The following is a 26565-nucleotide window of genomic DNA, read 5'->3' as shown; positions in this document are numbered from 1 at the left end:
TTTATGTGATTGACGTTTTTGACGATGATTAACGTTACCTCTTTGAATAATACACGGAATAATGCATTATTTTATTAACTATTTTAAGATCCTTTTAATGGACAGTAATACTTTTTGTAGACTTTGTGGTATTTTTGTTTATCTAATAAAATAAAATAACCCGAATCTGGTGTCCTCAAAAAAATGATAGTTTGAATGCTCAAATACTGAACGAACTATTTCAAAAGCGAGGTTTAGTTTTGCTTCATACATTATAATAAATTAGTATGTTTGTATCCTGTAGGTATATGAAACTATGTTTACCCTCTTTTCACCCAACTGCACGACGATTTTGAAAGTGACCAAGGGGAAAATAACCATGGCAACGCGTGACAAGAAAAAGTTGATCCACCCATTTCATCAGAATAAGTTGAAAATATATAAGTATATGTCGAAAACCGTATAGCTGAATTTCGTACCCAGCTCAAGTGGCTCCCTATTCGTCATCGCCGTAACTCTCATATTCTTGTACTTCTTTATAACATTCTTTTCAACCCCTCCACCCCTCTATATCTTAAAAAGCGTTTCAACTATCTTTCCTCGGTCCGCTGTGCGGAGATGCATCTCCTTGCTCCACCACCTTCATCATCAAAATTTTATAGCAACTCTTTTTCTTTTCGTGCTGTTCGGTTGTGGAATGCTTTGCCATTAGACATTAGACGTGCTAAATCCCTTCCCGTTTTCAAAAATCTTTTGAAGACTCACTACCTTTCGCTGCCTTAACTTGCCTTTATTTATGATTGTATAATATATAATGTATGTATGTATATATGTATTTATTTTATTAGTATGTAGGTATGTATTATATTGTTTGCGTCTTCTTTTTGTTGAATTATATGTATATCGGCACTACCCGTTCAATGTTGTAAGTTCATAGTTTCCTGCTACCCAAAGGTTGTCTGGAAGAGATCGCTTCTTAGCGATAAGACCGCCTGTTGTTACCTAACTTTTACGTGTTTTTTCATTTCCTGTCTATTTTTAAATGTATGGTGCACAATAAAGAATATTTACTTACTTACTTACTTACTTCCTCATTCTCAGTCTCAGCCTTTATCAAGCATTTCGCAAGCCGTCTGCCTTCATTAAGGCTTCAAACGAATCCATTACAGCCGTGCTATTTATAACAGTTGCAATAGGGACATGATCGCCGGAAAATCTTAACCGACTGTTGAGAGGACGATACGACCGGTCTAGCCTAGTGCCATAGTACAAGCTTTGCTTAGTTAGGGGTTAGGTCGATCTGTGTAAGAAGACGCATTTAGCCCGGTTGAATTACGAAAACGTATTTGCATGATGCGTGCTTGGTCAATTATGCAGATATATGTCGAGTAGATATATAGGTAATACAAATAACATAGATGTAATAAAGTTTGATTCTTCCACAAAATTAGTTCTAAAATTTATGATGAGGTTCGATAATTATATTTTTTGTGTATTCAGTTTTTCGATTTTATTAAAATGGCAGAACGAGAAATTATGGCAACCAAATATTTTTTATAAATATAGACATTTACCTATATATAAACATATATTTTACCGTAATTGGAATATGTCGAAAATATGGTAGGTATTATACGGTTTTGAAAACTTTATAGACCTCCCTCCGTCTCATTATCAGCCTCCGTCAAGCATTTCGCAGACCGTCTGCCGTTCATTAAGGCTTCAAACGAATCCATTAAAGTCCTATTTATAACACCAGTTGCAATAGGGTCACGTTCGCAGGAAAAGCTCAACCGACTGACGAAAGTAGGGTAATGTGTTTGGAGTCAGCGTGGGAGTTTTAAGGATTTTTGGACTGAATTTGTATTCGCATTTTCAAGCCTCTTGTTTTAACGTCCCCATATATATGTACTAGGGACAGTAGGGATCCACTTTAAACATTCCTGAAGAATCACTGTTGCGAACCCAGGACGACTGTCTACACAAGATACAGAGGGAGCCGGGGCTCCAGGGCCATGAATATGGCGCGGTGGATGACACGGCCCAACACACTCTGGAAGAGTGCAATCGCTGGGCCGTGGGTAAAGTAGCCCTTAGAGCGGCGACGGGGGTTGCGGACCTCTCTCTACACAGTACAATTGCGGCGATGCTGGGTAGCGAGAGAAAATGGGAACCGGTGGCCTCCTTCTGCGATGAAGTCATAACGCAGAAGGAGAAGGCGGAGAGGGTCCGAGAAGCGGCAGGGTCGAAGGCGGGAAGCGCATGCTCGTCTAGAGCCCTCGTAGGACCAGCGGATACCGGACCCGCATTGCACGGCTCCATAGACGTCATCGGGGGGCGGGGGATCAAGCGTTTCTGATCCCCCCTCCATTGCGATAAGCCGGGGCAAGTAAAGTCCAATCGCAGTACAGCACTTCCTGCCACAAAGGTCGCAGGTGTAGCGCAAATCTGTTGATGGTTCCTGTGAAGTCCGAAGTCTTTTCTCCTTTTAAATCATCGAGCCAGACTTCGTCATGCTTCGCTATGCCATCATGTACAAAACATATCGTTTCCCAGATGTTCGGTTCGGGTCGATGCCAAAGGACAATTATGTCCCCGACCGAGAAATGTGCATTTTTGTACTGAATATGCTTGTGCCGCCCAGTGCCACACACTTGTGGAATCCCGCATTAACGTGTAAATTGTCAAGTTGGTGAAATATAGGCACCGTAAAACTTCTTTACCAAAAGTTACAAAATCGATACTTAAAGCTTAATCACTTTCTAAAGGTTATGTTTGTGTCATTTTAATTCAGTACCATCACCTCTAAAGTTTCGTACTCTCTTTAAAGTTTCTCAATTAAATCATGTTTAAATAGTTTGAACTAGAATCAAATAAGCTACCTCGTTAAAGCTGCCACGTGTAAAAACTTTACTAATACCACCAGTGGTATTCTGACTTTATAATTAATGTTTTGATATTGTTATATAGTTCGTGTCATTCACAATGACGTGCAGATTTGTCAAATCTGACCTTGAATTATATGACAATACGAGTTAAGGAACTCGTCGTCGTGAATGACACGATCAATAATACGACTTTGACACGTCTGGCAGTCCATCTCACACCCACGAGTGCGAGCGAGATGCCTAAGAGCGATTTCGCACTACGTCCGATCCGAATCCGATCCGAACCCGTGAAAATAATATATGGTCCGTAGTAGCCGTAGAACTATTTCTATGGTAAGTTACGCACTAGATCCGAAAGAAATCGGATGACGGAGATCGGATGGACGTAGGACGTACTTAGTGCGAAACCGCTCTAAGAAAGTTTTCACAGTGTCCGATCCGATATCGGATGTATGACCAATATCCGATACAAAGCTTCCAACATGACCCCGTTTGAATATTTTCATCACACTTGCTCGAAAAACATCTTATTTCATGCAGGTGTACTGAAGGACAAAGGTCTATATTGTTCCCGCGAGAGATATGAAAATATTTTCCATAATGTCAATATCCAGAGAGGAAAATGGAACTACGTTTGTATGAAGAAGCGGCCGTCCCCTTTCGTCTTTCATCCCGCGGCTGTCGTGCATCTAAAAACCTTGTTTGCTAAATTTTACTTACCCCCCTCGTTGCACAATGTACCTACTATTGTTAACACACCTTTACGTTCAGTCGATCACAAGTATCACGACCATTGGAACCTGCGTCGGTAGTGTCCATACGTCGGAAATAAAGGTAACGAAATAAATTCTCTAACTCGCTTATAAATAAACGTTTTGATAAACGTACTAATATAATAGTACCAAACAAACATTCATTAAAATAAAAGGCCATGAGTTGAGAACGCGGGGAATTGTTTTTTTAGGACAGGAACATCAATGACTCGACGGCATACAGCCAAGATTTTGTGTTTAAAATAAATGTATAAATAAGTCTATTTTTCCATCTTTTTCAATAGCTCATATCGGTTATATTGCTTGCATTTTGATAAAAACGAAAATCACTGTACTTAAGGAAGGTAAGCGATATGTCATACATGATCATGACGTGACGTGTAATTTCTAACACGCTTTTATTATGTCGACCTGTATGTAACTATGTAATGGAATCTAAGGTAACTAATTTAACCATCTTCCAAGGATCGTAGCGTCATGAAAATTGGCAGCTGTATGCAGGTCTGATGACAATACAATAATATGGTACTGTCGAACTGATCCGATGATGGAACCGAAAGATATGAACTGGAACTTCATGATGGAACATCGTATCATAGCTGTGTTTGGATTTGTTAGAAAAGTCTTGTAATGAACTTTGACCACGATTAGGTTTCAAGGTCTGATGATGAAGCCGGAAGATAGGCACTGGCATTCCATGATGGAATATCGCATCATAGTCGTGTTTCCACTTGTGGGAAAGGTCACGTAATGAACTTTGAACACGAAAGCTTGTTATTCTAGTGTTTTTTAAACTATTAATTTATTGAAAAATAAGTCACGACGAATAAGTAACAATTATCAATAAGTGCTTTTATAAGTAATAGTTACTAGTTTTTAAAACCGTGTTTTCAATGAAAAGACACGTCAAAATTGTTTACCTTTTTTAGGGTTCCGTAGTCAACTAGGAACCTTTATAGTTTCGCCATGTCCGTCTGTCTGTCCGAGGTTTTGCTCCGTGGTCGTTAGTGCTAGAAAGCTGAAATTTGGTATGGATATATAAATCAATAAAACCGACAAAGTTGTACAATAAAATCTATAAATTTAATTTTTTTTAGGGTACCTCCCCTACACTTAAAGTAGGGGTGACATTTTTTTTTCGTTTCAACCCTAGAGTGTGGGGTATCGTTGGAAAGGTCTTTCAAAACAAATAGGGGTTTTCAAAAAAACATTTTTTGATAAAGTGAATATATTCTGAGATAATCGCTCCGAAAGAAAAATAAATGAGTCCCCCCCCCTCTAACTTTTGAACCATAGGTCCAAAAAATATGAAAAAAATCGTGGAAGTAGAGCTTAAGAAAGACATTAAATGAAAACTTGATGAGCGGACATGATCAGTTTAGCTGTTTTTGAGTTATCGCAAAAAGTTTTCCCTTCATAGTAAAAAGACTTACTTTAATTAGGTACTGATTATGCAAATTTGCCTATTTGTTTAACTCGGGTGAAAGGTACCGTTTCATCCCTTGGTTAACAATTTACTATACTTTAAGCTCCAGTTTAGCTTATTGTGACGGAAGAGTAACTACGGAACCCTACACTGAGCGTGGCCCGATATGCTGGCCGGTTTTTTTATACTAATGTTAAAAAAGAAGCCAAATATAGGCTACACAAATTCACACGTGAGCAAACAATTCAAGTAATTTTTCCTTAAAAACCTTTTCAATATTTTCCTCGCTCGATTTTTGGCCCTGGATGTTTTTTTATGAGTTCACTATTACCAGTACCTGTGTCTGTACGTTTTGCTTTTTTTGGAATTCTTGTTTGTAATAAGAATTAGGTTACTTTAAAAACGCTAAAAACGGCCAAATAAATGCGCCGTAAGCAGACGGCAAAATTAGCTATAATAAACGCAAAAATCAAAACGGCCAAACACAGTTTATTTTTTCTTCCGTTCCCAAAATTTCGTTATGATTGGTTAAGTGGAGGAGGAAAATGTCGAGAACGAAACCTCAATTTCTGAGATTTTTTCGCCTAAGCTGCAATTGTCCTTAATCGCACTAATTTCAGTGCGTCAGGGCGACGGAGATATTTACCTAAAATTCTCAAATCTGAGAAGGGCCTTAAGCGTGAAGAGGTAACAGACATACAGACTATTTTATACTCGCATTTAGGTATAATATTACTAAAGATGTCCATCGCTTTGTTCCATAGTAATTCGCGAAACCATTGAACCAATTTAATGAATAAAATGTAATATTTACTGTACGAGTGCCACATAGTATATTAAAGATATAATTATAATATAGTAATATCCCGCCTACTAGCCATAATAATGTAGCCAATAAACATGTTTTTGCACTAACATAAAGTACCGCGATAAGTTTCTTTCATACGTAGTAAGTACGTAGCTTATAGCTACTTGTTACTTTTTTTTCAGTCCTTAAATTAATTTGGAACTTTTAAATTGGATTACAACTTTTTAATTGGGTTTTTCGTCCAGATATTGTGAATTCATCATAACTTAATCTGCGTTACCAGAAGGCCGAATATCGGTGACGTCAGAGCCATTAGGCGGTCAATCAATTTCTGTCAATATCCTTGAATTATCTCCGGGGAATTCTTACAATTTAGTCCTAAGATACAGAATAAAGTATCGTAGCCAGAGTGACAACATCAACATTTTAATCGAGACTAAATACGGCAGGTCACGTTGATTACGAAGCGTAAAATAAGTGAAAGAAACCTAAACCTATAGCACTTCAGTGTATTTATTTATACGTTCCATAAAATAAAGTGCCTAGGTAATTGATTTGTTGTGCAACATATACATTTTAATGAAATTCACCGTGTTGTTTGATGGTACTTAAAAATAAGACGCTTAACTTAAATCCACTCTATCCTCTTCGGAAATATCTACCCTAATAAGCTTTTCTTAATAACAAAAATCCCAAAATCTGATAGCTGCTATTTGGATTTACCCGATTTTGAAGTTATGCGACACAAGTGTTGTTTTGACAAAACTGACTAAGATGTTTAATGTAACAAAAAGTCATTTAATGGTATTTGAACCCGGCAAAAATCGGATTAATGAGGTTCCTCCTATTTATCTAAATGGTACTCCACTAGAGAGAGTGGGGAGCTTCAAATATTTGGGTCATATTGTTACGTTTGACTTAAAGGACAATATGGACATAGAACGGGAACGGAGGTGTCTGTCGGCCAGAGCAAATATGATTTCTCGCAGGTTTGCGCGATGTACAAGGGAGGTAAAAATTAACTTATTTAAAGCATATTGTACCTCCCTTTATACGTGCAGCCTGTGGGGGTTCTATACGCAACGGGCCTACGGGGCCCCCCGGATACAATATAACAACGCGTTCCGGGTGTTGATGGGGCTGCCTCGTTTCTGCAGCGCTTCAGGGATGTTTGCAGAAGCGCGCGTGAACTGCATATCCCTGGTGCGCCGGGTGCGGGCCAGCCCCAACCCTATCCTGTGTCTGATAGCGGACAGACTTGACTGCCCGTATATGAGACACTGTTGCGAAAGGCGTGTTTCCAGCAGTGTATACATATTATGATAATTTATAAATAGATATAGAATAATTAATTAAGTACTTAACATTAGAAACGTAAGTATACTAACTTTGTATGAGTCAGAGAGAGAGTTACTTGCGGCGGAAATGGTCTGGCAATGTTGAGTATAAATTTTTAACTATATTTTCTAAAATATACATAAAAATCAGCCATGAGAATTTAAGAAAAGTTAATAATCTTTTTACCTAACTTTAGCACCTTGTATCGGACAAATGGCCGTCGGGCCAATATAGCAAGTATGCAGACATTAAAAGTACATACTAACACTATATGATCCCATACATTTTATTTATGAGAAAATAAGGAAGGTCTGGTGGCACTGGGATCTTGCTCTATAGTGCCCGTAAGGCACTTCCTTAGATATATGTCAATGATAGAAGCAGATTCGAAATCACAACAAAAATCTTGGTCTTCGTACAATTGTCGAATTGAACTTTAATAATTATGTAACATGTAATATATTTACGATTTTAGGATGTTCTCATAACAATAGTTGGTCAAAGTGTACAGTAGCCTACATAACATATATCTCGTATCACCTAAACAATACCGAATCTGCGAGTAATTTGCACCGATAGTCGCCAAGCCAACATTGCACCGCTGATATTGAGTATTGAATCGATATCGCTTACCGACGTAATTGCAGTGTTATCTGTCGATGGATTGAGATACGCCTCTATGACTAACCCACTGGGGTTCAATGAGATTGAAAAGAACTTTCATACTAAATTTTAAATGTAAGTATAAGCGTTGTCTATCATCTGAGGTGGTCGGTAAGAAGTTATTATGGCTCCAAAATTCAGCTACTTACCTCTTTTACTATAATATCGACGTGCAATTTCTTTTTCATTTATCATGCTCTGACACAGGGTCGTTGTTTTTCTAAAAAGTGTGCTGAAAATGATACGTTTCTGCACTAGAGCATTTTACTTCCTCGGTGCGGTTTTTTCCTTTATATGTATTACGATATAAGCAATTAAAATTTGATATTAAATTAATTTGTTGTACAATTTCCGTTCTGATATTTAACTCCCTCCTTGAAAAAAATCGTGGAAGTAGAGCTTAAGAAAGACATTAAATGAAAACTATAGCGGACATGATCAGTTTAGCTGTTTTTGAGTTATTGCAAAACTTTCCCCTTCATAGTAAAAAGACGTAATCCACAGTTAAGTTAAACGTTATTACGATACATTAAATGGGTTGTTAAAGTTATTTGGCATTATTCATGTAAATAAGCTACAATTTAATATAAAAATTTGCTTATTTTACTTATTCTATTTTTATTTAATATTTAATTTGTCTAAAACAGTTTCATTGGCTGTATGAGTAAAGCTGTTGCCTATTGACAGTTTTAGAATGAAAGAGTAAAAATTAAAAAGTAAGAGGCAATCCCGCTAATTTTATATTCATATCCGTTTATTGCACTCATGTACGATGCATTATGTCTAGGACTTATTGTTATACTTTACTTTTTCATGCTTTAATGAACCAAATAATTTTAAAATTACTGCAGTTTGGTAAAATATGTGTTTTATTCATCTGTATAGAAATCTAAAAAATTTTCTTCGCTATCGGATATTTATCTTTAGACATGCAAAGTCTCCGATTGCAAGTAAGTCTGTTAATTTAATTAGATACTGATTATGCAAATTTGCCTATTTGTTCAACTCGGGTGAAAGTTACCGTTTCATCCCTTCAATCTAAGTACTATACTTTAAGCTCCAGCTTAACTTATTGTGACGGAAGAGTAACTACGGTACCCTACACACTCTGCATGCATGGCCCGACATGCTCTTAGCCGGTTTTTTCTATTTGTAATTATGACGTCAAACAGAATTATTTTAATTTAATCCTTTTGATGTCATACGGGGTGTGCCTCCTCTTGCATATGAATTTGTGCAATTAAAATAGAGCAGTGTGTAGCATGCGCAAAAGTTTGTACAAAAGTTGACACAACAAATACTAAAGCGGAAACCAACATTATAAGTTTCGCTATTTCATTTATTAGGAGTTGGGTGAGCATAGGTACATTAAGAGGAGGCTTAAAGGCAGGAAATTTAAAGAGGACAAACGATATGACCCGCCGCTTGAAACTTGTAACAAGAAAAATGCCGTTCCCACGGTAATTAATGTTTTTACTGTTCATGAATTTAATAAAGTTTATTTTTTATGAAGAATTAAACGTAATTGAATTTTGCTTTTGGAAATATTCCATTAAATATAATGAAAGGGCCTTTTTGCCAGTGATCAGCCCCCTGTGTACCAATAGACAGCCTTTAAGTACCCAGTGTCCAGCCATCCCATTTTAACAGCTGACTAGTGGGTTCTGAGTCCCATCATCTGTGTCCAGTGGCCAGCCACAGGTACTGGGTATTTGATGTATTTCGATCAAATAAAGTCCTAATAAAGTAAATATTTAATGGTGCTGCATTTTACGACTTGCGATTCATTTGAAAATAAAAAATAACTTTGAATCCTAAAGTCAGCCTCCCTCGGCTGACTTCTGGGTTTACGACAAGTTACTGCTTCAAACCCAGTAGTCAGCCAGGGGAGGCCGACTATTGTATTTTGTATAAAAAAAAAGTAGTTCCCAATAGACAGCCGCCTTAAAAACGTTACTTCAATATGGATTTATATTTATTTTTGACTTTTTTCAGATGTATTAAGTATTAATTATGTGAAGCAGTCCCCATTCTTTTAACAAAACATCACAATTTGGCTGCTAACGGCTTATCAAAATACCATGTGACACTCCAAAAAAATGGCGGACATCACTTAACCCTTCACGTCGGAAGACAGGACTTCTTTGAAGTAGTGTTGTGTTATATATTAAGCTATTTTTCAATTAATAGTTTATCAATCTATAATACCACCTACTTTTGGCATGAAAATTAGAAAAACTTTGGTAATTACAGCCAAAAATAAGCAAGAAAGGCTGACCACTGGTGCATGGCTGAGTGGTGTTTTTACCCTACAGTCAGCAATAAAAGCTTGTACTAACATTTTTGCCAAAAGCTTATTTTCTATCTAACCAACTCTGCCCTTGCCAATGTAGAATACATATTATAGTTTATTTTTCGTGTGATACTTTTTATGGTATCGCCCTTGATTAAAATGGGTAAAAAATCAATATAAAAACTACAATTTTGCGTTAGCCCCCTCTTAATAGAAAATTTAATTTCAGACTTCGCACGGGATGGAGTGCTGCGCGAAGCGAGCCTCCGCTGACAGCGACAGAGCGGGAAGCAATTGCGGCTGTCGTTCGACGGGCAGAGAAAGTGGACGAGGTGGAGGCACGACGAGTTGGACGACTGGTCGCGCGACTTGAAGGTACTTATGGAGTATTTATCTAATTTTTCGCATGGGATGGAGCGCGGCGCGAAGCGAGCCTTCGCTGACAACGACAGAGCGAAAACCGATTGCGACTATCGTTCGATGAGCAGAGAAAGTTGACGAGGTGGAGGCACGACGAGTTGGACGACTGGTCGTTACTACTGCTGACTTAATTGTTATTATTAGCCATTTCAATTTCGGACATCGCAAACCTCCTTTGTATTTTTTTATACCACATTGGTGGCTAACTTGTCTGATTATAAGCGTACCACGTGGTTAGCCTATGGATCTGGCAGGGCACCTAAGAGCAAGAGACCTAAGAAAGTCTTTTTAGGAAAGGCAAAAGAACTCTCGTGTTTGTATACCTACGTACGTCGCTCGGACAGTCAGAAAGGAACAGCTTCGGTCCTTCTGCTTTACCGACCTTCTGTAAGTGGAATATGTGGAGTACGCAAGAGTTAAAAGCGACATACAAGCCGGATGAACTATATAAAACTATTATATTGAAAGGAGAGTCAAGTTTATTCTCAACTTCGTACTGTAATCTCTAGCGGTTAAGTTTAAACGAGTTAAGTTTGTTAAGCTTGCGCTTTATAGGTAGGTACCTATTACGAGGCTCCTTAGATTCTTTATTTTATTTAAAGGAAGCATTTCATACACTGCAATTGTTTGCATTGAGAACTGCTACGGAAACTTCAAAAGTTCTTTAAATATTAGGGAACTGTATAATAGGTACAGTCAGCAACAAATAGGTAGTGACGCCCAAGTTGCCAAACATATCGTAACAAATCTTTGTTACCATTGAAATAAAGACGGGTGCCGATATATTTGGCGTCCCTAGTCCCAACTAATCCTAATTAGACTTGCATAACACCAGTGAAACGGGATGAATTCAATTTCAGATATTGAAAGCACATTTCCTCTAGAAGCCTTAGTGTAATACAACGACAGAGGGTACGCACAAATTAACGGGAATTAGTACCTTGACTTACTTATGTAATGGGTTTAAGACGAAATTATATTGTCAAGGCATGTTTAACACGTTCTTTGTCCCTGATATTCATATTCAGGGTGCTTTTGTTATCACTGACCAAACTCTGCGGGGTGAATAGGTACATAGGTCATCAGAAATTTCATTTTTGGTACAAGATTTTATCGCTGACTGTACTTTTCATTCCACAGGCAACTAATACTCATCGAGCCAATTCTAAAAACCCCAAACACAATTAGTTTGCGTTGTTTTATCACAGAGTTCCTATGTCCACCTCTTGTCTCCATCATCAGATCAGCTCGATGGTACCATAATATTTCATTGTCACCCGACTTACATATGTATGCAAATTTTCAGCTCAATCGGAAACTGGGAAGTGGATCAAATTTAACTTGCAAGATTTGATTACAAACAGACAACGGTCAGGTGAAAGTAAATAAAAAGCTTGTAAAAATCAGCCGTTCTATAGAAGACGTTCTATAGATTTCGGGGTGATTCAATAGTGAGACAAACTCTCACATGACACTCCAAGAATAGACAGGTTAATGGTCATACCCATAGGATACACTGATAAAGTGCACATTTAGGAACATAGCCATTGCTTGCAGAATGTTTGGTGATAAGTTTTTACATTAAATATAGTGTATTATATTATTCATTTAACTTTACAAGCCTCAATATGTTAATTTACGTTTCATCCCTTTATTACAAATACATAAGTCAAAATGACATGAGGTACCTAGGATGCTGGCGGCAATTTCTCATTGTATCGCAATACCTACTGATACGTCGTGCGAGGAAGCCGCCAGCTCTTCGGTCACCAGTTACGTCCACCGGGCGCTTCAAGATTTCTGCAAAAAATCTTGTGCACGCCGAGACCCCATGGACCTAGAGTTTCAACGCCAAATGGTACAAGATAGTACATATATATAAATATATACCTACTTAGTGTAAACAATTTTTCTGCTCGACTAGCTGCTGCTCGTTAATACCTACTAAATGGTTGTAAAGGCGGAAGTACACAATGAGCCAAATACGTTGGCCCAATGTGTAACCTACAGACGCCTAAGTCGAATGGCCTGCATTAGTAAGACATTTTTATCTTGTTGCCACAGATGGATTTTTATGAAAAAAATATATTTCATACAATATTGTATTGTGCATTAAATACCTAAAAATTGAGGTTGTCGCCCTCTTGTAAATAATAAAAAAAAAATTAAACAAAAAAAAATATTTTTTTAGGTCTTTGTAAATAAGTTAGAACCTTGATTTTTTTTTTGAAAATGTATTGCTATTAGTGCCATGTATAATCCGAATTTCAAAGAAATCTAACCATTAGTTTAGCTTAAAAAAATTAAAAAAGATTTTATATATATTTTTTTTTTTATCTAAACCAAGGGGATTCCAGGCTTGAAATATTGTAAAATGATATGTTATAATAAGACCAATTAACGCTTCTAAGAAAGGTATACATTTCAGCCAGGGGCAGTTTCACTATAGGATTGCGGCTAGACCCTTTCGGCGCTTTCCGCCGGTGCGCCCGCTTTTAAATTAATCTATATTAATTAAAGCAAATGCATTACTTTGATAATTCTCGAAATCATAATGTGCTAGTCTAGTGGTATTAGCAAGTAGCAAGAGTACAATACGCAGGTAATTATAACGGGTTAGCACTGATTGACGAGCACGTCATTATTTCGCAGATTAGCAAAGTAATATATTTGTTTTCACCACACCAACTGGTAAAGGCTCTTGATTGCTCAAAAACGAATGAGAAATTTGCATTTTATCCACATGTGGGGCAAAGTAATCAGATGCAAATTTTGAGTTGTTTCCTTATAGTAGAATTGACTTTTAAATGATGATTTTGAATGTTTTTTTTATTACGTTAATTTGGATTTGAATTTTTTGGTATTTCATAGTTAGTAGTTTCCTCGTATTGGTGTGGTGAAAATTTTTGTGTTTCACTCGGAGGCAAAGTTTGTTTAACCCTCGTGCAATATTAGCACGAGTGGTTTCAATTTTGGAATCTTTCGCTTGTAAAACAAATAACTATTTAATATGTTAAAGGTTATTAATTAGGAGCATTGTCACCTCGCGTATACATAGGTATTGTAACAATGGCATGCCACTATTTCATTCGACTGCCACTTAAACCAGGTGACAGCGGGCCCTACGGGAAAACCGATGCTATTTCGGGACGAGAGCCCTATTCAGACGAATAAATTACAGCTAAGCGACATAGCAATGATGTATCTTGTGATTTCCCGTTCGCATAGTTATTTATAATACCTAAAATTGTAGGTCTCATGTATGTGGTCAAGATGTAATCTCGCACGGTATTACATATACAGAAAATTACCTAGGACCAGTGTATGTAATATGATGGTCGTATATGTCTGCGTGATAATTAACAACGCTCAATCGCGTGGTGATAAAAAAAGACACTTATTTTATCGCGTATTAGCTTTTTAATAGAGTGCTTTCGGTACTGGTTTTCTATACAAATACAGTACCGGAACCGGGAATTCCCGGTTCTCGCCATACAAATTCAGTACCGGGAGCATTCCCTACTTTTTAAGCTTAACATGGGACACCTAGTCATCATATTAGGCTAGGCGATCAGTACCCCTAGTGTAAATTTATTCGATAGCGAGACGTTGCGTTAAGTCTCATTTTGTATGGGATTTTGAGTTTCCAAAACGTCCCGCTTGGCGCGCTGTTTCTAAACCCCATACAAAATGAGACTTAACGCAAACGCGTACGTTACGTCACGCTATCGAATGAAATTACACTAGGGGTACTGGAATTTATACAGTTAAACCTCAAACGGATGATGTCACAAAATCAGCGATGTCGCTAGTCGTTATTATACAAGGTGCCCACAAGGAACCCGAGATATTTTAACCATGCATTTATGAGGCCACAAGAAGGAAACATTTTATGTGAGTTTAGGTCAAATTAACAAAAAAATATGTTTTCGTTTCTTTATTTTTTAGATTTTTAGTGCGAAAAAATAAGAAATTCGAAACGAGTGGCGATAAATTAAAACAAGACCGAAGGGACAACGTTTTACAGTACATATGGCCCTTTAAATGTTCGATACAGTAACGTAATATGCACATTTTCGAACTAGTGCGGTAAAGTAGCACCATATGTACTGTAAGCGCTATTTGTAAAACTATTACTCAAAAAGAATTTGAACTTTTTTGTAAAACTTTTTTTTTTCAAAGTGGTACCTGTCAGTTTTTGACATCTATCAATAAGGATATTTGGACTAGGTCCCATAGTGGCAACATCGCCAATATCGCCATCAATAAGGCGTTTTGTACTAAGTAACAATAAAAAGGTTTCTTTTGTAAGTGGCTTTAACTCTTAAATTAGGCGAATTCCAGAAAAGTTTATAGGACATAGTCTTTGAATATGATCAGAAATATACTGTTAAAATCTCTCGCAATGCTCACGGGTACCGGTAATACCTGAAATACATACATCCCCAGCTATAAGAAAATATCTCCCCGTCTGAAATCTTCGCTGACTTCGCTGTAAACAAATTACTTGCTAACTATGCAGACTTGCAAAGATGTCTCCACAGGTCATTTATCTACTAGATGGAGCATTTAAGTAAAAGGGGGTGTTAAGCCAGGAAATCAGAATGGAACAAAAGTTATGGCGCGCCACGCGAAACTTGCGACACATTGGCGCCCTACGAGTATTAGAGCGTTTCATATCAGTTAAATCGGATTTAAAAAAGAAAAATACGAACCGTTTAACTAGGTGGACAGTTTTATTAACAGAACTTTCGTGAGGCACAGACACATCAAATGTATTAAAATGGGTCACTCACGTATTTAAAGTCGAAGGTTGGTCGAGTCGAGTCATAATACTTGGAGTCTGCGGATGGTAATCTATGATATGCCCAGGTCGTCTGACCGTCCCTAGTCTCTCGCTTATATTTAAGTGTTTTAATTCTTGCAAGGGTAAGGGTTTCCCTGCATTTGTTAGTTTTCTTTATTGCTGGCTTTATTTCCTGGACGATATAGGTATATTATTAATGAAGCGGAAGACGGATAGGATAGGAGGATGAAGGTTTTTGCCTGCCTCCCCGGGAAAGAGGTATCATTTTACGTTTTAAGGCACGTTTAAGATCTTGGAAAGATCCTTAAAAGATCGATAAATAAACGACATGTCAAAATTGACGTTTATTTCGATTCCGCTGTGATCCCAATAAGATCTATCTACGATATTTCTAGCGTCAAAGTAACATTGGTTGCCCGAATTGAGCTGCTTTTGTCAATTATACGACATACAAATGATATCTAAACGAGAACTTGTCTAAACCAGAACTTATCGTTATCGTATCTCATTCTTCGAATCGGGCGTTAAGTATGTAACGATCGACTAGTCAGGAAAGCCGACTATCTGGCTTTATTTGTAGTCAGCGATTACGATTAGTCGACAAGGAATATCGATTAGTCTATCAATTCTTAGTTACAGAAAAACAGTAAGTATATAAATGAAACAAACAACCAATAATAACCTAATATTTAAACAAATAAAAATAGAGTGATATCAGAGTAAAATATCAAGTGAATAATATATTTTTAAAATCAGAATGCCTCACGGTTCTAAATCTTTCCAAGTCGAGCGAAGCATGTATGGGCGAAGGTCTATTTATATAGGTATACGTACTTCCTTAAATTCTTTCTTGTAAAACGTCAATTAATGAAACAAAGAATGAAAGACGGGAGGGTGCCACATTTCTCTGTTTTCCCTATGCTTCTCAGCAATTTAATTTGTATCTTGTTATATTATAAAGCTTGTATGGCGACATACTTCAATTATTTTACTAGGTACTTTCCTTATGTATATTAGACATCTACAAGTACAAGAATAAAAAAGTAGGTAACTATTTCGAGAAATAAAGAGTATTTTAAAATCCGCTTACACAAAATGTCATCCGCTAAAAATACGCAGGAAACTGGTAAAAAAAACAATAGGCGTTAATCAGATCTAGATTAGACAATACAGGTACAAGAATAAAAAGTAGGTAACTATTTCGAGAAATAAAGAGTACCTATTTTAAAATCCGCTTACACAAAATGTCATCCGCTAAAAATACGCAGGAAACTGGTAAAAAAAACAATAGGCGTTAATCAACGCCGCAGGATCTAACACTCTAACAAAATGTTAGGACTTTTTAGTTGTCTGCGACCATGACTGGTGAATAATAATTTCAATTGACTTTGCAAATTTATTTAAAAAAAGTTTAAATTGCACTAGTTACAAATACTCATAACAAGGACATAACTATAATACTTTGTTGCCAGGCATGCGACGGTCAGCCCAAGGCCCTGCGCCGCGAACGTGTCTTGTATGTGGGGAAACGGCGCGCCTCCTGTCTCCCCTACGAACCTGCTCCATATGCCGGCATTCAGCTTGTCCTAAGTGCGTCATTGACACTAATGTCCACAGGTAAGACACTTCCATAGTGAACTTTGACATATGTATAGCGAAAGGCTCAGCGCCGCGAAAGTAGTTTGTGGGGAACCAGCGCGTCTTTTGTCTCCTGCCTCTCCTACAGACCTGCTCTATATGTCAATATTCAGCTTGCCCTAAGTATGTCATCGATACTAATGTCCACAGGTAAGACACTACCATAATGATCTTTGACATTTAGCTTATGGCTCAGCGCCGCGAATATACCTTGTATCTAGGGAATTAGCGCGTCTTTTGTCTCCACTACGGACTTCCTTTCTATGGTGCATTAAGCTTGCCCTACCTAAGTGTGTTATCGCCACTACTGTGAACTTTGAGCACAGAGCTCAGCGCCACGAACATGTTTAGAACAGCGCGTCTTTTGTCTCCACTACGGACTTGATCTCTCTCTCATGGCGTATTGCCGGCATTCAGCTTAACCTAAGTGTGTCATCTTCACTAATGTCCCTAGTAAGATCCTACCAAAGTAAACCCTCAGGCGCAGGGTCCGCACATTGTTATTTACCACAATACAATAATATTAAAATCGAATTGAGAAGCAACTTTTAAAAAACGTGTAAAATGTACCAAAAATCGAATTTTATGCATATTTTACGATAGTCAGAAAAATATGAATGACCAGCTGCAATTCAAGTTACCTGAGTAACCCAAATAAATACTTTTGATGTTAAAGTTACGCAGCTACGAACAAAAATATTTCGAACGGATCGAGTATTGAGTTTATAGCTAATATGTAAATAGGGCTGGTTAATTCTGGAGTAAACCGGGCTCTGCAAACGATTGACGTGCGTTCGAGCGGACGAGCGCATGACTACCCAATATCACTTGCGTGTATATACAGTGTAAACTCATATAACGTCACTCGATATAACGATTTACTCCCTATAATGTCGACATTTGTTGGCTATAGTTGCTTTACTTTAATATTATTTTATCTGTAAGTACATAATGAAAACTCTCTATAATGATAACGTCTAAAAAAACTCCAGTCCCTTAGTTTATTATTCAAGTACCTAGGCATATAACAATGCGCTTATGAACGTCAAATAAAGCTACACCGGCTCTAACCCTACACCTCTGACCCGAGAAGATTTAAATCCCCCCTCAATTGGAGGAGCTTAAGTGTCGCTATATACCTAGAGTTTACACTGTATATACTATATAATGGACATGGCTAAAATAATGAAATAAATGTATTTGTATTTTTTTGTTATTGACATAGATAGATAGAAGATAGAATACTCTCTATTGGCACACCTCATTAAAAATATACAAGAAAAGAAAAGAAACAATTGATTAAATGTAGAGGCAGATAATAGACGGACTTATCGCTAAGAGCTATCTCTTCCAGACAACCTTTGGGTAGCGGAAACAGAGAAGTTAATCGAAAAAGTAGGTGTTGCTAAAACGTTATGAAGTCTTCATTCACACACACAGTTACAGTGAATATACATATAAGAAATACAAATAGACATACATAAACACTATATAACATATGACATAATAGAACATACATCAATTTAAAGGTGACATTCGGATTATAATATATAAATACTTAAATACATAGAAAATACCCATGACTCAGGAACAAATATCTGAGCTCATCAAACAAATAAATGCCCTTATCGGGATTCGAACCCAGGACCATCGGCTTCATAGGCAGGGTCACTACTCACTAGGCCAGACCGGTCATCAAGTGAGAGCGTAACTTCGATTGTATGGCGGCGGCTAGGTTTGTTCGACTTTTAATCAAAAATGTAGGCAAAGCTGTACTTAAACAGACTTTAAGGAAAACTTCGTCGGGTGAGAATACGTTTGTGCCATACGCCACTTACATCGGTTTGCAGGAGAGCGAAAAGAAGCAAAATATATAAATTTTCGAAAAGTTTTATATTTAGGAAATATTCAACTAATCATTTAGGCACATATTTTTACTATTTATAGTACCATACAACATTTTTGAATATTGTGACAATCATGAAATAAAAGCATTTCTATTATTGCCATATCCGTTTTTGATGAGTAGGTAAATTTTAAACGTACAATGCATGACATGACACAATGTTTTGGAAATGTCTATGATCATTTTCTGTTAACAGAGTGTGGAGTAAAATGCGGGCAAGGCACAAGATTTTTGAGATGATTTTTGTAACTGATTAGTTTTAATTATATATTTTATTATTTTATTGAGAATTCATTAAAAAACGATTTTGCTCAAAAATGGCTATTACATTCTCAGCAAATGTATTCTCAGCCGACGACTTATTACCCCTAGGCCTGCTAAAGCTTACATTGTGACGTAAGTCTTCTTTATTACCACACCGGTCCATTAAAGCACACATCTTAGCAATCTCTTAAAAAAATACATGAAGGTCAGGAACCTTTTACATTTTAAATTTTCATTTGGTGCAAGCTACTATTTCATAATACCAATCCCTAGAGCCAACTAGAACCTTTTATTACGTTGTTTAACGGTGGTGGCAGTGCTCATAATGATCTGCACACAACTTTATATTCCAAACGATCGCTTCTCTATACAAAAATAAATTCCATGCATTTATCTCTTATAATAATTAAAAATTATAAAAAACTCAAACGTAAGGGCTATGGTTAATATGTGTCGAATTGTAGTCATAGGTCCAACTTAGTTGCTTACCATATAAGGACGAGATTTGTTTGTATCTTTATATGAATAACCTGAGAAGAGTTATTATTGCAAGCGACGTAGCTTGGAATAATTTTCGGGGTGAATATATAGGTCATACTGAGCAACTTATACTATGGGACCAATCCTGAAATCGCGAAAAAAACTCTCCCATAGAAAACTTCAGGCAAAATGTATGAAACAGCTAATTTTTTTTCGCGATTTCGGGGTCGGTCCCGGTCGTAAATTATTGCAGGTGACTAACACCCTGTATATACATCAAACTGAGTAAAATATTCTCTATGAGGAAAGTGGGGACTACGTTTGTATGGAGACGCGGTCGTCTACTATCATCTTAAGAGAATAAGAACGTGTGTAAGTAGATCATTTTGAATGTCGCATCCGCTCAGTTATTTCTAGACCCCGCTATCGGAGGTGCAAAATGGTAGCTGTCAATTTCGAGCCATTCTTAGAGATGGGTTAAAATTATTTTGAAATACTTGCTACATGTCGATAATTATAGCTATATGTCGATAATTTTTCTTTGCCATAATGATAGTGTAACAAGAACTTAATTAAACGTGTTATTAAATAATCAATATAAGTAGAACATACGTTGTGGATTTTCTCTTGATGTGTTAATATTCCAGCATATGATGTATACACTGCAAATTATACAGTAAATTTTTTTCTTTAGTTTTTTGAAGTTCAGAGTGTTCTGCAAGAAGTGACTCCATTTTCTATTATATAAAATATTTTAAACGAAAGAAATATGCTCGTAAGCACAGCTAAATAATCGAAGATATTGTTGTAAGATGACATTGACTATCTATTGACGTAAATAAGTGGCCAATATTAACCTCTATTGAAAAGGTTTATCTCGAGAGCGTTCATGCACTGCCCTGCAACTCGAAACATAAGAAAAGTAAAATAGCATCAATACTGTTTTTGTTGTACTAATAATGGTTTATATTTTCTAACGTCAATAATTATCGTGGATCCCAAAAAAAAACATGTTAAATTTTAGTCAAATAAATGGACTTATACATAAAAAAAAACTAATTGTTCAGTAAATCAAGTATCGATATCGACATCATAAATATTTTTACCTATCTCTAAAAACTTGACAGCTCCCATTTTGCACCTCCGATAGCGGGGTCTAGTTATTTCTGCTGCTAACTCTACAGTTTGACCCAAGATTATGCTGAGAAAAATATTTACTGTGGCATATTGTTGATAATTTTAACTCAAGTTTGTGTTTTTATGCTCAGTATTGAGCGTCTCAAGCATGCGGGTGTGCGTTTACCGGTAGTCTTGTTAAATTTCTATAACTTATGTATTAGTCATAGTAACTTAACTGAGGAACTTATGAAAACAATAGTTGTACCTGTCATAAAAAAATAAAACCGGGGACGCCTCTGACATATCCAATTACAGGCCTATATCTTTCGCCACTGTTGTGGCTAAGGTATTGGACGGTTTGCTTGATGACATTTTAGGACAAAATATTAAACTAAATGATGCTCAATTCGGATTTAGGCCGCGTTTATCGACTGAAAGCGCAATCCTGTCTTAAGCAGACCGTCCATTACTATACGTCACGTGAGACGCCGATAATTGCTTTTTGGATTTGTCAAAGGCGTTTGAAATGGTGTCTTACGACCTATTATGGAGGAAATTACTCAAGGATACGACGTCCCCCGTGACGTAATCTCACTGCTTCGGCATTGGTATGGTAACAAGAAAAACAGTGTTAAGTGGGCGGGCGCCTTATCTGAGGAGTACATAATGCAGTGCGGGGTCAGACAGGGTGGATTAAGCTCTCCTACATTGTTCAATCTATATAAATGAATGGTCTCATCGAGGAGCTCAACAGCGTTTGTGTCGGATGTCACATAGAGGACATGTGTCGACAACTTGAGCTATGCTGATGATATGGTGCTGCTGAGCCCCTCGATGGTGGGTCTAATAAAAATGTTAGGCATTTGTGGAACGTATGCTGAAGCCCATGGGCTCAGGTACAATGCGTCTAAAAGCGAGCTCTTGCAATTTAAATCAGGTAACAAAAGTTACCAAATGCAGGAGGTTAAGCTTTGTGGAACTCCGTTAAAAAGAATGGACAAATTTAAGTACCTGGGCCACTGGGTCACGGACACACTGTCTGACATCGAGGACATCGAGCGGGAGCGCCGAGCGCTTTGTGTCCGCTGTAACATGTTGTCCCGCAGGTTTGCACGTGTTAGTAAAGAAACAAAGTTAATATTGTTCAAAGCTTTATGTCAAACTTTATACACGTGCGGTCTGTGGGCCAACTTTACGCAGCGGGCGTATAGCGCTCTGCGTGTCCAATATAATGATGCATTTAGGATGCTGTTCAGGTTGCCGCGGTGACAGCGATGTTTGCTGAGGCATGAACAGACTGTTTTTTCGCCATCATGAGGAAGCGATGTGCGTCACTCCTCACTCGCAGCCGAAACAGCACGAACAGCATCCTAAGTACGCTGGCGCAGAGTTGGGACTCGCCCCTAGTCAAGCGGTACGTGCAGCTACACTCACCTGTTGCTGTGCTGCCGCGAAACTTATAAATATTATGTAATGTTTTGTTTTGTTTGTTTTTTTCAATTGTTTGTTTTGTCTAATTAACTGTAATACTAATTCTAGATACATAAGTCATTGTTACCTAACCCTATGGACGTCAAGTTCGAAATAAATATTTCAATTCAATTCAATTCCAATATATCAAAACAGAAGGAGAATATTTTAAATATAATATGTTTTGTTTTAGTTAAATTATTGTAGTTTTAATTTTTACTGATATTTTGTGAAAAAAATGTACCTAAGTAAGAAAAATATTCCTAAAAATTTTTTGACAACGTATGATGTACCCAAGTACCTAATGTTTTAATGCCATTTTAAACTACAGAGTAAAAGGATGACTCACGCTAGACCGGGCCAGGGCCATACCGGAGCCTCCAGAGCTTAATTTTCTATAAAAATCATAACGTGATTATTACCGATCAGCCGTCATAGAAAATAATGTGTCGGACGCCTCGGCCCGGGCCCGGCCTGATCTAGTCATCCTTTAGAACGAGAATAATAGAATGTGACATAATCACTTGAGTGCGGTTACAGCGCAGCAACACAGAAATAAGCACCAGCTAGTTAGAGTTTCAACTACACGAAATAAAGAAAAGCGCAGTACAATGTAAGCTGCTTAAAACGGAACGTGTCTACTCTAAGCCAGAAGCTCTTATTCAAGGCGCTAACAATTACGTTTAACCAAACGTTTGCAATTACGTTTAATAAGACAAGTGAATAAAAATTATATAGTCTATTTAAAGTTAACAGATATTTATTGTAGAAAAGGTGTATTTTCATCTAAGAAGTCGATTATATTAATATAGTTCTATATATAAATATAGGATGATTTGCAAACTCGGGATCACGTCTATTTCTTAGAATTTACACCTTTTACTTTTTGTTTCTTAGATTTTACGCCGTAATGGGCGCTATAGATGTTGTGGTATCTCAATAGTCAAACATACACTATAGACAGCCAGAAATACAGCATATTGTACAGAGGGCCTACCACGAAAACCTACATGTTCGAGCGATAGAGAAGCAGATAATGAAATTCGCGGTAGACCCTCGGAGCCGTACCTACAGAGATATCTACTTCAGCTGCCAAAGTGGAGGCCATAGCACTACACAGAATGGAATAAATCTTTGTCATGATATTTTTACGGCATTCAAATATAAATAAAAGTTAGGATTTTTAAAAGGCGATTAGGCCAGGCCTCCTGTTGCAATTGTAACTTTAGGCAATGTTGAGGTAGGAGCTTCTGTAGCTAGGGTGTTGTGAGTAAAACGAGATTTAGAGATATAATGAATATTTATTTAGGTAACCGTGTTACTTATATACTAATTTGTAGACATGCAACAAACATACTGAGCACATAAGAAAGAAAGATACAGAATATAAGTATGCTGGAAAAAGGGTAGTACAGATTAACATATTTTAGATCGACCTAACTATAAAAATAATAAATGGTTGCCATATGAGAGACGGAGACGGAGCATTGACTTAAACTAAATGTGTAGTTTGGAATGAGCTGATTTTTTTCACTGAAACCATGATAATATAGAAAGAGACAGAATAAATAAATGCAAAAATATATGAAAAGGGTATTTGTGAACAAGCGAATTTCAGTTTACCTCACACTTTACATATCACTCGCGTGTAGATGTTTATGCGGCCACAGGTAACATGTCACATAATCTGCAGTCTCTAATACTGACCTATCTTTGTTGTATGTAACTAAGAGCCGAGCCGCTTAGCAATTAGTAGCTATGGGCCATCGCCGTAATTAAGTGTAGGCAGGTAGTTTAATTACGGAGCTCTGATTACGGAGACTCGAACTTAGCTACAATTTTTAAGCATAGCGCGGGTCTACGCCAAGCATACTTATATCTAACATAACACTAAAGATTTAGATAATAAATAAATATAAAATCGAAATCAATTAAGTTTTAGTAATGCATTGAATACTTATAAATTGGTATTGTTATTTTTATATTTTATATAAGAACTTCCTATTGCCAATGCCATTTAATGCCATTTTCATTTCATTTCATTTATGTCCTTGCTTTGTATGTACTACTGTACATACAAAGCAAGTCTTAATTAATAAATTATGTCTCAACACAACCCTGAGAGGGCACTGCAATTCACTTATAGATAGAATATATATAATACAGTCGTCATCAATTTATCATGCATTAACAATAGATATACGTCACATTAAAAAGTTGTTGCATTGCAATATTATAATTTTTATATATCAAATTCACATCTACTAAATATAAAACGAATAAAAGGAAATAAAAGAATAGGAGTAGGAACGAAAGACATGTATTTGTCCGGAATATTATTTTTTGTAATTAGTCATTGTTATTCTGTAGGTATTCGTCGACCGAGTAGTAAGCTTTTTCTACGAGATATATTTCAGCATTTCTTGAAATTTATTTTGGTTTTGCTCGTTTTTATGTGGTCTGGCAGGTTACTAAAGATCCTTATCGATGAGGAATAAGGTCCTTTTTTATCCATTTTACTAATGTATTGCCCACTGCTGAGCATAGGCCTTTCTTCGTGTACGCCACTTATCCCGGTCCTGGGCTAGTCTCATCCAGAAGTGCCCGAATGTCATCCACTCAACGCCAACGGATGCCAGGTGCTTCTTTCATCCGAAAGCGGCCACCAATCGGTCAATATTTTGGTCCACCTGATATCACTCTACCTGGCAACATTCTTCCACCCAATTCCATTTAAGCTTGCTAATGACGTCACCTACGTCCATGAATATATTGATGCGAAACGGACGCACTGAGATTAATATATATTATAAATCAGACTGCAACTTAAATCTCGAATTCCATTATAAATAAATATACCTGCCTATTGCCTATCCGCACTTTGATGTTCAATGGAAATAATACCTGCGACATTTTTTCCGAACATTGATTGAATTGCTGTAGTTAATAAAATAAGCCTGTGCGGCTTTTTATATGATTGGGTTTATATTTGCTCCTCTTGAAAGCTGTAATATATAGTTTTATTATAGTACGTCATGTAATTATTTTCTCTTTTTTGTTGTGTTTAATACTTTTTTGTCATTTGCTTTTTTCTACTACATCTATGGATTATGTTGGTCCGAAATAAACATTTTTTTTTCCTTTTTAAGAATTTCTATTGCTGACACTATTGTTACCAAATTGAGAGCTCACACCTAGGAGGAATCACTGACTCCCAAGTTACAGTCTTTGATCTAGTTCGGGAGGCAGAGACTCAGTGGGCTCAACCCCACTACCTAAATATGCTACAAACCTAATACACCTGTTTCTTATTGTATATAAAATATAATATGAAATGTAATGTAAATGAAGATTTTAAACAAAAAGATTTATTTTATTACAATGCATTTATAAACATGAATGAGCCTATGGGGTTTGCTACGGGATGCTATATGCTACGGAGTGCTACAAAGCGTAGCACAGCAAGTCTAGCATATGTTGCAACGACTCACAAACATAATAGTCTATAAATATGTAGCAATATAATAACTATAGCAATATGTAACTAGTGTGGCGTAGGATAAGCTCAAAACGATCATATTATTATTAAATTATATAATAATCCTTTACTAAAAAATATCAAATGTCTAATAATAACAACTATACTTATTCTAAAACAACATTATATTTAGACCTCTTTATTATTCAACTATTCAACAGATAGCAAATATAAACTATAAAGCATAATACAATCTTTTCAAAGAAACGACGAATCTATCATGCGAATATGACGGAATATTTTTACGACGCGACGGGTTACAATCGAGTGCTTTCATGATATTGTTTGGTATGTTCATTATTTACTTACACTGTTGTCCTGCGCTATTACTGAAATGTTTGGAAATTGGGAGACACCCCTATTTTTTTAGGGTTACGTAAATAAAGGTTGCCAACGGAACTCTTAAAGTTTATGTTTTTTCGAAGCACTGTGCATCGTCCAAAAGTGCGCCGCGACAGTATCTCGCGCGCGCCTTTCTCATTAATACAGATAGAAAATCGGCCAAGAGCATGTCAGGCCATGCTCAGTGTAGAGTTCCGTAGTTATCATTTTATCAGATTAGACCAAACGGAGGCTACTAGTAAGTATCATGTACATTACAAGCATAAGGGAGTACCTTCGCAGCGCTTTGTTCATCTTTTTACTAAGAGAAGAGTTATTGCAATAACTTAAAAACGGCTAAACTGATCATGTGCGGTAGTGTTTTCGTTAAAAATATTTATTAAACTTTTGTGTCACGATTTTCTTCATATTTT

At 36.9% G+C, this 26565-nt stretch overlaps 1 protein-coding gene across 3 annotated transcripts in view; it reads left to right on the top strand.

The window, feature by feature from the left end:
• LOC133528937 (rabphilin-3A) overlaps positions 1-26565 on the top strand; it is a 96087-nt gene that overhangs the window by 10621 nt on the left and 58901 nt on the right. For 2 of the 3 annotated variants that reach the window (XM_061866448.1, XM_061866447.1), the window contains exons 2-3: positions 10398-10543; positions 16868-17012. In XM_061866448.1, the coding sequence (XP_061722432.1) occupies positions 10398-10543; positions 16868-17012 (291 nt within the window). The remainder of the gene's footprint in view (positions 1-10397; positions 10544-16867; positions 17013-26565) is intronic. The other variant, XM_061866449.1, reaches the window with a different exon arrangement.

The sequence above is a fragment of the Cydia pomonella genome, chromosome 20 (genome assembly GCF_033807575.1).
Source record: "Cydia pomonella isolate Wapato2018A chromosome 20, ilCydPomo1, whole genome shotgun sequence".
Taxonomy (NCBI): Eukaryota; Metazoa; Arthropoda; class Insecta; order Lepidoptera; family Tortricidae; genus Cydia; species Cydia pomonella.
This window is presented reverse-complemented; position numbering and strand designations above follow the sequence as displayed.